Source organism: Diospyros lotus, chromosome 10 (assembly GCF_014633365.1).
Source record: "Diospyros lotus cultivar Yz01 chromosome 10, ASM1463336v1, whole genome shotgun sequence".
Taxonomy (NCBI): Eukaryota; Viridiplantae; Streptophyta; class Magnoliopsida; order Ericales; family Ebenaceae; genus Diospyros; species Diospyros lotus.
In genome coordinates, this window is record NC_068347.1 from 3,109,207 (window position 1) to 3,121,508 (window position 12,302).

The following is a 12,302-nucleotide window of genomic DNA, read 5'->3' on the forward strand; positions in this document are numbered from 1 at the left end:
CCCCACAACATCCTTTAATTACACATACACCCCACATCTAACTTCCAAAAATGCCACTCACTCACACCCCACACTTCTTTTATTCCTTATTTCATTTTCACCCCATAATTTTCAAAAAATCCACTAAACTAATTTATTTTCCTATTTCCATAAAACAACATAATTTATTATTATTTTTTTCTTAAATTTCCAAATACCCCAATAAATTAATATTTCCTTTTAATAATCACCACAAATACGATAATTAATATTGATTATCCATTTTCAAATAATTTAATTAATTACCTTTAATTTCCTTATTTTCCTCAAAACCACATAAATAAATACTTGCTTTTAAATTTCCAAATATTCAATAATGTCCTCAAACACCGATTTGACTAATTATTATTTATTTTTAAATTTTGAAATATTATAAATACAATTTAACCAAGAAATAGCTAAACCTTGGCGAGGGCGAGGCAGCAAGCGAGAGGCTAGAGTGAGAGAGACGCGAGTGAGAGCGACAAAGCGAGCAAGTGAGAGGCTAGGGCAAGGCAGCAAGCAAGAGGCAAGAGCGAGGGCGAGGGTGAGCAGCGAGCAAGAGCGAGAGAGCTAGCAAGCAAGTGAGAGGCCAGGGCGAGGGTGAGCAACGAGCAAGAGCGAGAGAGCTAGCAAGCAAGTGAGAGGCCAGGGCAAGGGCAAGCTGCGAACAAGAACGAGAGGTAAGGGCGAGGGCGCGAGTGAGAGGCAAGAGCGAGGGTGAGAGAGCCATAAAGAGCTAGAAAACTATAGAGGTTTGGGGACATAGGGATTTGGGGAGTTTGGGGGGATTTGGGATATTTTTTTTTGGGGGAGAGGGGGCGGGAGGGAGATTTGGCTAGGAAAGAGGTGGGAAAACAATAATTTACTTAGTTTTTTAATATTTAATAATTAAATAAAAAATAATATAATTTATAAAAATAATAGTAATAATTATTTAGTTGATACAAATAATATAATTTAAGATTATGATAACTGACAAAATAATTTAAATTATTAAATAATTTAAATAAAATCTTATTGTAATAATCTAAAATGTGATAATAAAATAATTTAAATTATTGTATTTCTAATTAATATTTATTTAAAAGTATAATTATATTATAAATCTAATAATTATAATAAATGAGTTTAATATATTGAATTATTTATTAATAGTTTGTTATCTTAAATAATTAATTTTTTTATAAATAAGAATTATATTAAACGAAATCCGCAGAACATCTATAGATTATTAGGGTAGATCTCGAGTTTTACAAAAAAAATTTAAAAAATAAAAATCCAAAGCTTCCACCGTACCTAAGATTCACAATTGTAGGGTAGAATAATGCTAATGGATTTCATTGTTGATTGAGAAAGTATCGTAGTTATTGGCAGAACCCATTTGATCAACACAATGGGTTCTAGATCGCTCAATTTCATCTATAACTTAGAGAGATGACAACATGAGATAATTTGCTACGACACCAACTAATGGCGATAGCAACAAGTGATCAATGGTTGATTGTACTCCTTTATATATAATGTAATTTCTTGATATTGTTTCATTTTTATGATTTCTGAAATTTAAAATAATAAAAACTTTAACAATATTATGGTTTTAAAACTATTTATTTATTTTTCAAATGTAGTATTTGTTTACATTTTGTATTTATTTAATAAATATTACCAATAGTTGATTATTATACATTTAATATATTTTTTTATTTTATGCACATGAAATATATTAATTGATATATTTAGAATTTAACAATATTATGATTTTCAAACTTAATATATTTATTTAAATTTTATAAATTAATTTTTTTATATTCATCTCATGTTTAAATGTATATTTAATTTTTTATAATATTTAAATATTCATCTCAAGTTTAAATATTTATAAATTAATTTACTAAAAATACAAAAATAAAAGAAAAATTAAATTTAGCGACGAATTGAATATTCTATCGCTAACGTTCATTTTTTATTTTTTTATTTTTAAATTTAACGACAAAAATAATAATCCATCGCTAAAAATAATGATAGAAAGTTACTTTCGTCGCTAAATCTTAATAATAAAAAAAGTTAAAATTAAAATTTTATTTTTTCGCAATGGAATAGATTTTTTGTCGCTATTTTTAGCAACAAAATATTCAATCTTTCACTAAAATTAATTTTTTATTTTGTTTGTTATTTAAACTAATATTAAAATTAATTCTTTTATTTTAATTTTTACGATGAAAATAGTAATCCGTCACTAATATTCGTGACGGAAAGTTCCTGCAATCCGTCACAATTTCATTGTCGTTCCTTCACAAAACAGTGAAAGAAATTTTCGTCGCTAAATCTCGAATTTCTTATAGATAACCATTGAAGAACCAGATAATATTTCACTAAGATGAGGATAAGCTCCCTAGGTATCTGGAAGAGATGAGATAAGGGTGAGAAAAAAAAAAAAAAAAAGGAGAACAAACCTAGGAGTTAAACAACTTGGACGACTAATTCTTTAACTTTTTCATCAAATAAGCTAGATCAAGATAAGATGGATAATGGGCTTTAGATAAGGCAAGTAATGGGCTTAGACCAAAATGGATTGAGTTTGGTTATTGTTTGAGCAAGTGGGCCAAGCTCACATTCCTCAAAGACAAGATAAATTTACTTGGGCCATTTTCTTATCAGACTTCCTATAAGTGGATTTGAACATTTCTTTAAATCTATCAATTCCGAGCCAAAGCGCCTATGATAGTTTTATACTTACTCGATCTTACCATCATCGTCTTAGACTTGTTGGGTATCACACCCCAACATTCTTTATGGACGGAAATTGGAAATGTGATTTTGATATTTTTCTAATATTACGAAACGGTCTCAAAACATTTTTAAAATTACAGAAACGGTTACGAAGCTTGTTGTGTGTGTGTTTCTTAGCATTTCAGTACAAGAAACATTTTGAAAACATTGGAACGACATTTTTGAAAGCTTTTGATAATCAGGTGTTATGTCGGTGTCCTTGTTTGGCAATTGTATTGTCTCGATAACTCTTGCTTCTTTTTTTTCTCCTTAAATTTTGACCTTTTTACTTGTATCAAAATTACACAGTCTATTTAAATGATTAAATTCTTTCGCTCTTTATCTAAAAGAAAAGATTGATAAAAATCAATTATCATTATTCTTATGCATTTACAGAGAATAATGATAATGCCTTTATAGAGAATAATGATAATTATTCTTTTTGTTATTGTCAACCATGGCTCCTGAGTTTTTCCCTTATTAGGAATTTGTTTACACTTCGTGTTAAAATACGACAATTTTTAAGTTTATTGTTTACTTAGGTAGCTCTACCCTTCTTTTTTATTGGAATTTATAATAGATGTGACAAAATCAAGTATTTTTAATTATACTAAAAGTATTGAGTGAATTATTTAATTTCATATTTTTCTTTTTATTCTTTTGTGCAATTGGGTTTAATCTTTCATCAATCTAAACCATAGCTTTAGGTAAATGAAGCTTTTTGTAGGTTTTGAGATTCTTTTGATTTCATATTGGAATCCTACTACGTGCAAATTTTATTTAGAATTTTCCTTTTAACTTCTTGTTGGTAGTTGATTTGTATTATTATATTTCAAGAACTAAAATGCAATTTAAGTGAGAGTTATTAACTAAAATTACAATGTATATATAATTGATCTCTTCACCTATTTGGAATAAGTGAGAGTTATTAATCTATGACACCTAATACCTATAAATAAATGTCTCATCTCAATAGTTTGAGACACAATTTTGTACACAAATATCTCTTTTTTCTATATATCATTCGAGAGTTTTCTCGTAAGTTTGAGACACGATTATCTACACAAATCTCTCTTTTCTTCACATACTATCTAAGTCTTTGTGATATTTACAATGTGGGTGTTAGTCATTATTTTGGTAATAATCACACATTCTGATCATAAAAAAATAACTATTTTGAATACCAAAAGCTCATTATATAAGTCTGATCCAAAATTACAGAGATATAAATAGTATGTGTCTATGAATTGACGATTTTAAGAATGTTTCGTGTCCCAAGTATTTTGAGATGACTAATTGGGGGTTGGCACACAAATGTCAACATTCACGTTAAAAAACTTTTAAGTGCTTAGAGAGGTTAGACAAATGAAGATTGAGAGTTCGGCATTTCTTCAAGTAACCATGTGAAAACTTCATTTGACATTTGTATATAGTTATAAATAGTTTTTGTTTTGTTTGGAGGAGTGTTCTTTATTTGCTAGTATAATGACTAATAGTTGTAGACTTTTCTGATTTTTTTCAATAAAATTTTTATTTATAGAAAAAAAAACCATATCTTTGAGCTTTGCTTTCATTAGAGGATTTTTATAATTTTAATTATGTAATAGTCTTTCTCATGCACTGAGTGGACTACTAAACTTAAAACCTAAAACCAGCGTTATGTTATTAATTTTTTTTTTTATAAAAAGTTTAATTTATTACATAAATTAGTTATTATTAATTATTATCTATGATTAGCATGAAATGAATTGAGTATCCCCAATGGTGATAATATAATTTATCACGCTATCATTATTGAAATGAATGTTGGGCCTGTTTGTTGTAGCTTAAAAGCTACAACTTTTAGTTTCTATCTTCAAAAAAGTGGGTATGTAGTGTTTGTTTTATTTTGTAAAATTCTAACTTATAGGTTCTACTAGCTTTTAGAAGGGGTAGAAGTTGATTTTTTCAAAACTGGGGTACCCCAGCTTCTACAACTTCTGATTAAACAGTTACATTTTTGTGACAATTTTGCCCATATTTTTAACAAAGAATTACTCTTCTGTCCACGCAATCAAGGGTCTCTCTTCTCCACCGCCATCTCTATTTTCAGATCTCTTCTTCTCTCTCGCCATCTCCCTTTCTCTCTATACACTAATTAATTTTTTTATAACACCTGAAACTTATACATATACACTAATTAATTTTTAAATTATCATTCTATAACTATTAAGTGTATTATGGATAATTATACAAAAATAAGTTATTTTACAGTTTATGGTATCAAACACCACAACTGTTTAACTACAACTTTTGAGAAGTTTAAACAAACAAGTTCACAACTTATTCTAAGTTTTAGAAGCTATAATTTAAGAAGTTAAAAGCTATAATTTCTTTAATTAAGCTGCAACAAACGAGACCGTTTTGTGACTGCATTTATAGTATGTCTATTTATAAATACATTAAAAATGTGGGTCTTATTATGAATGTGTAAATAAAAAATAAAATATTTTAAATAAAAATTTATTAGGTGAGATTGATAATTGTGGTCTACATTTTATATATATATATATATATATTTGTAATATGAAAAATTGAAGGGGTCTCTTGATCACAATCAGCCTTTAACCTAGATCTGTCTCATCATTTTTAAAATTTACGATTTACTTGATTTATGATCTTAGGTGAATAGATGTAAGGGCCCACTCTCGAATATTTCAGCTAGCATAGGATATTCGAAAGGAGGTCATCACAGAGATGATATAGAACAAAACATAAATAAATAAACATCTCATTTTACTAGTAGCAGAGACTAAATTAAGGTTCAGTTACATTCCTAATATCTCATGAGTTTGGGGCTCGAAGGCCATACAAAATAATTAAGAGGCTCTAATGTTAACTAACAAAATAAAAATCATTTCATCAAGCCTCACCAAAATGCTAAATAGGATCTTCAAGTTAGGACGCTTCTCCGTACACCCCTATCCCTGGGCCTTAGTCCCACTGGACTCGCCCCCGAAAACGGCCTTCCCTTTACCTAGAGTGGCAAGGAAGATCAAGTGAGCCACAAGGCTCAGCAAGTTCGAGAAGCAATGAATAGTGAATAGGAATCAAGAATATGGTGACACCAAAAAGAGTAATCAAGAACTCTATAGTTTCATATAAGATTCATAATTTATGACCTTATCAGTTTCATTTTAAATATATCATGTCACCATATATTATTATGCAAATGTACATATAACATAAATTATCATAATCCAATCTCGTAGGCTCGCAAGCCATTAAATAACATATGCCGAAGTGCATAAAAGAATAAAAACTCACATTCAATATGGAGCCAACCTGCCGGGCTATGGCCACCTCGTCCCGTGCCAGGTGCTCTAGGGTACCCTTCCCTCCGCGCAAAATAATAGGTGCGCAAAATTTAATAACAATGGTATATATATCATATTCGACATGCCATTTATGAAATCACGCAAGGTTACCAACTTGAATGCTATGCTCTCAAATGTATAAATAAGTATCCCCATGGTTTAATACCACGTATTGATGACAAGTATACCTCCACAAAAAGTCTCAAATTTATGATTAGAGTTCCCATGCAACTAAAAGAACCACACCATGAACATTAGAACTATTAATCTTTACACACCGTGGCATTTAATTTATTGGCCATATTCCAATGACTATTAAAAATGCAAGAAAAATTTTGATATAAATTCTCATAAATTTAGGCATATTAAAAATTCATTTAATAGATAATTAACTAATGCTTATGGCAATATACAATGGTGCGTACATATGTATACATAAACATATGTATATATTTATATTATTTTATTTGGGTGGGTTTAATTCTTTACAGTGGGTGCTTTAACATGTATATATACATATATATTATTTTTGGGTGCCTTGTGCTCTAAGTGGGTTTACATATTTGATAGCATGTAAAGATATTAAACAAAACAGAGGCTAAATGGATACTAAACGTGCATGTGCAAATATATATATATATATATATATTATTGGGTGACTTCAATTTACAGTAGGTGTTAACATGTGTAAGCCTTTATATATATATATATATATTATTAGAGTGCCTCAAGTGCTAAACATAAGTAAACACTACACTAATTAAATAGGTAAGCGTATATGTATATATATGGTACTGCAGTAAGCATATATAGACATATATATAGAAGTGGGCCAAAACTGGGAGGGGTGGGTCTACTCGATGAACCAGGGCAACTAACTTAGGCGCGGATTTATGCATATAAAAGTGTTTTGCTCGGCTGGAAAGAAGATTCAAAGTAAGCTAAAAGTGTATATATATATATATATACTTGGTCCAAATAAAGCACTGGGTATGAATAAACAGAGAGAGAGAAACTCCCAACGAACAGCTCATCTACAACTGATGTATATAAAAATATTTATTATATATATGAGTGGATCAGGACATAGGCGTTTAAACAGAGGTTATATGTATATGCATAGTATTTATCTGGGTTGAATAAGAACAGGGGAGCATATGAACTGGGTGTGTACCTATATATATATATGTAATATAAGTGGGTCTTTGATTTTTTTTTGGCTGGTACAGGGAAACTGAATAGGGGCGTATATATATAACTAAAAGTGGGTCACTGGGTTTCTTGGCTGAATAGAAGCAACGGAATGGAGTGAGTGAATATGCATCTATATATTGCAAGTGGGTCACAGTGGGTTGCTGAAACAAGGGCGAAGCTCATATAACTATATAACTATATATATATATATACATATCTATATAGTTCAGCTTTTTGGGATACAAATGAAGAAGATTTGTACCCTTACCTACCAAAATGCCATTCACTGGAAGAAATAGGGGTGATGTTATTTCCCGTTGTGCCTTCAACAAGACTGTGCATATGGGTATATTTTTATATCTATATAAAGCTTTTTTTTACGCGATGGATCAGAGCAACATGGAGATAAATACGCACACATATATATATATAGATTCACGATTGAGAAGGTTAAGGAAACTTGCCTTAGGAGCTGCTCCAACCAAAAAGAAGTGGCTAAACCCTTCCACTGAGCTCAAGTCATCAAAAGCAAAATGGGAGAAGAAGAAGATCAAACAGAAGATGGATGGAGAAGAAGATGACAGGCAATGGAATAGTGTGAGGGAAAGAAGTGATATGCACTGCCTAAAATAGGAGATACATTCTGGCCGAAAGCAGAAAAAGTAGAGGCAGAAGGAACAGTTGCAGGCTGAGGTGCCCCTTCCCTAAAAGACTGATTTGCCCCTCCTTTATCTCATTACAAAGAATCTTTTTAGGGCATTATTGATATTTGACACATATTTTAAATTTTCATTTTTCCTTTTCTGACTTACATGGAATTCAAATCTCCTTCATCATTGGGCCCAAGCCCAACCCAACAATTCATTTAACCCACTTGATAAACCCATGAACTCATTTAACTATTTAAATAGAGCCCAAAACATTAATTTCCTAAATTCTTAAAAATTAAACCCATACACTTAAATTCATGATCACATCCACTAAGAAAATTTCATATTAATCCAAAATCATTTTATGCCATCAAAATAAATTGTTAAAATACTTTAACCCACATTTAGAATGCCCTTGAGTTAAAATTAAATATTAAAAACACCTAGACCCAATTTAGGGTCATTACAATAGATAAGTTCACTACGAGCTGAAACTTGAGGTCTTAGCCCCTTGAATAGACACAAATAATGAAAATAAGCCAACACCTTAAACAATAGAAGAAAGAAATAACTACTATTTGTCCTAAGACACAAGTCAAGTGGTTGAGCCATGATAAGTTAAAATTCGTATCAATAGGTCATATGTTCGACTTCTTGTCCTGCGTGGTGAGGCAAAACCTTCACTTGCGATTGACATCTTTTATTAAAATCAAAGGCACGAGCGGCGGGGGACCGTGCAAGAGCAATAATAAAAAAAAAAACTATTTAATAAAAAAAATCAATAATTGGAGCCTATTTTTCAACTGTGAAACAGAAACATAAACCAGAATTTGGAGCTTAAATCATAAAATTTATTTTATGGACAGGTGATTGAAATAGGATTATAAATTTTTTATGAATTTTTAAATAATAATTTTAATTAAAATAAATGGGTAATTTTTATAGAAAAAACATTTTGAATGTTATTCTCATTTGCAAGCTTACTTCATTTAATATCAAACCAAGTGTTATTTTAAGTGACCGAATAACATTTTTAGATTCATAGCACCAAAGCTGACCCAACCAATTTGGAGGCTGTAAGCGAAAAAATTTATAGAGACCTTCTTAAGAGTATTAATTTTTTTATAAAAAAATAAATAATATATTTTTTACTAAATTTTTTTTATCATTTCATTAAATTAAAAAAAAAATTGAAGTTCAATCAACTACAAAATCTGATAATTTCTTAATGATAGTGAATTTTTAACTAAAATATAATATCTTAGAGATTAAAAAATGCTAAACAACCTACTACAATAAACAAAGAAAAAATAAAACTATTTTTTTCTTAAAACTCTAAAAAGATCAGTGCAATTCGAGTAAAAAACTATACATTCCTGATTTTCTTATAGAAGAAAACAGAATAAATCATTAAATTGATAACATTAAAAAGGTAAAGTTCACCAATAATGAGCAAATTTTATTCCACAAATATGCATTGAACTATATTCAGTTTTATGTAAAATTAATTTTTCTTGTCTTTTGAGATACAAAATCGTTGATTAAATCGATCTCCATAATTAAGTTTATCTAATAAACCATGTTCAATGGATAATATAGCTAATCTATTTAATATTTCTTGTGACATAGTTGACTTCAAATATGACTTTATCAATTTCAATTTTGAATTTTTTTTTACAATAGAAGCCACTGAAACTGGAATTGTGAATAATATTCTATAAGCAACAATATATATATTTAGAAAATAATCAACTATTTTGATGTAGTGAAGAATTTTCATTGTACTATTTTTTTTCTCTTAAAAAGTTTCTCTTAACACTCTTAATTCTAAAAATAAATCTAAACCATCTATATCAGAAAGTCCATCAAATTTAAGAACATTTTTAAGATTCAAACATCCTTTTAAAACATCTTCATCTATTGATTTTAATTTCATAAAATTGTATAAAAATCTAATTGTTTTTCATATATTTCAAATTACTCAAACTTATTTTGAAGTGAAGAAATGACTTGATCAATCATGCACATAAAAAAAATCAACTCTAATGGATTTTTCAATAGATTTTGTTTTATCATTTTCATCAAATTATATTTTGTATTTAATTTTTTAATAAAATATTTATTATTAAAAAATAAAAATATATATAAATAACAAATTTTTAAAATTTGAGGCCCTCCTAATTTGGGGGCTCCAGGCGGCCGCCTTGCTGGCCTTAGTATAGGGCGGGCTCTGCATAGCACAATAGAATACTCTTTATTAGAATGAAGAGAGATAGTATAACATCTCTACATAACATAACGTTTGTATAGGACCATACATGGAGGGGCGGATGTAGGGGGCTCAGTGGCTGGACTATATTAATGTTTAGTTGGGGGCTGGGCTGCCTAGGCGCATATATATATATATATATTTATTTATTTATTATAGTTTAGTTGGCGCTGGCTAGCCCCCTCTCCCCCCCCCCCCCCCCCCCCCCCCCGGGGCTTCCCTTAGTTCGGATAGGCCTCAATGATGGAGGGAAAAGCTGGGATCCGGATGATGTTATAGCGTGGGAAGCCTCCTTTCTCCAGCACCAGTTTCCATTCAGCCTCAGTCCTCTCTTTTCCACCAGAGCTGTGAGCAAGCATTAACAGATCGAGCACAAATCCCGTGTTCCCAAACACGTTTTCACCACCTGGCTTCAGAATCACTTCCATTAGAATCACCTTTCCTGTCTTCTCTAGGATTGCCTTCCGACAGTTCTTCAAGATCTTTACACAGTCTTCGTCGCTCCAATCATGCAAGATCCACTGCACGAATTCATGATTAGTACATAAATTAAACCGTCTAGAGAGTTAATACTATTCAGGAATATTGCTTGCTTAGTTAACTAATAATAACTATTTTTTTTGTTTTGTTTTGTGTGTTAAAATATTTCCAAATTTAATTCGATTACCTTCATGAAAACTGCATCAGCCTTTGGAACAGACTCAAACATGTCACCTCCAATATGCGTAACTCCTGGGTATTCAGGTGCTGTGGCGACCACATTTTGCAAATCAAAGTTGATAGCTTTGATGTGTGGATAGGCCTTGGTGATCTCGGATATGGAAGTTCCAATCCCACCGCCCACATCCACTAGCGACCCAATGGAATGAAATCCATCTTTGTACGCAGCGACGATTGCGGTAGTGGTGACCTTCGCTGTACATCCCATCGCAGCGTTGTAGAGCTTGCTGAAATCTGGGTTGGCGGAGTTATAGTCCCATATCTCTTTGCCATGTGCCTTTTCGAACGCAATCCCACCTTCCCGCACACACCTGCTGAGGCATCGCCAGGGGGCTAAAGACCTGGGGTCGTTCAAAAAAAGTACGAATGGCGCCATGCTCAGCTCAGCATCGTGCAGCAAGAACTTGGAGGCGTGGGTCAACCCGTAGAGGGTCTCTCCGCCGTCATCCGACGGTGGATTGGCTGTGAAAATCATTTTCCGAACCAGAAATCTCATGATTCGCTCCAGGCTAACGATATCCGGGGAAGGAGCGTCGATGCCGGCGACGATTTGGGATAGGCTGATTGGACAGCCGGAAGAATGAATAATGTCAGCTATGCGGAGTTCCACCGCAGACTTGAGTGCCATGGCGTCTGCAAAGCTTAGCATCTGTTGCCATATCTCTGCTTGGGCATCAAGCAATACCATTGCCTCTGAATCAATGGCTTCCTTCTCCATAATCATTCTCACTCTCTCTGTGTTTAAGCTTACGTACTGAAGAGGCTTTACTTGATTGTAAGGCAGCCGAATAGAAGGGTAGCTTTTATAGAGGAAGATTGTAAGAAGAAAAGCAGAAGCAGAAGAAGAAGCAGTAGAATTTGAAATGTAATAGTTAAAGTAATAGAATTTGAGACACATCATATCCAAATGCAATCTTAGTGTTTTTAGCCAAAAATTTAAAATTTAAAAATTAATTCTAAATAACCCCTTATTTTATATATATATATATATCATTCTTTACTAATTAAAAAAACATTTTATATTCACTAGAAATAAAATTACAATGAGGACAGAGACTTAAATGAATTTGAATTGAAGCTTAACCTTGCCTTAACAAGATAAAAAAAAGAAACATTATCACTTAGAGGGCTTAAGAAATAATAAGATTGAATACTTCAAGGATCTGCATCAATAAATTTGTAATCGTTTGAACTACGTTATGCTGTAATCTATTATTGTGCCTCTCTCTTCTCGTTTTTCTGGTTAAGACCTAGATAGTTTTTTTGTTAGACGCAGGTTACCAACATTGCTTGGAACCTCCCCAAACTAATACTTTTGACACT

At 31.4% G+C, this 12,302-nt stretch overlaps 1 protein-coding gene across 1 annotated transcript; it reads right to left on the minus strand.

Annotated features, from left to right (window-relative positions):
* Nucleotides 1-10,479: 10,479 nt before the first annotated feature.
* Nucleotides 10,480-11,739, minus strand: LOC127811979 ((R,S)-reticuline 7-O-methyltransferase-like). Its single transcript, XM_052352209.1, has 2 exons — nt 10,927-11,739; nt 10,480-10,780 (listed from the first exon to the last, which is right to left on the minus strand). Exons 1-2 carry the CDS (start codon nt 11,701-11,703, stop codon nt 10,481-10,483), a joined length of 1,077 nt encoding a protein of 358 aa, XP_052208169.1. The 5' UTR covers nt 11,704-11,739; the 3' UTR covers nt 10,480.
* Nucleotides 11,740-12,302: the final 563 nt, after the last annotated feature.

Coding starts and splice junctions, on each gene's coding strand:
- LOC127811979 (XM_052352209.1), bottom strand. CDS start 11,703: ATGATTATGGAGAAGGAAGCCATTGATTCAGAGGCAATGGTATTGCTT. Junction 10,781..10,926: donor CTGATGCAGTTTTCATGAAG/GTAATCGAATTA, acceptor GAATTCGTGCAG/TGGATCTTGCATGATTGGAG.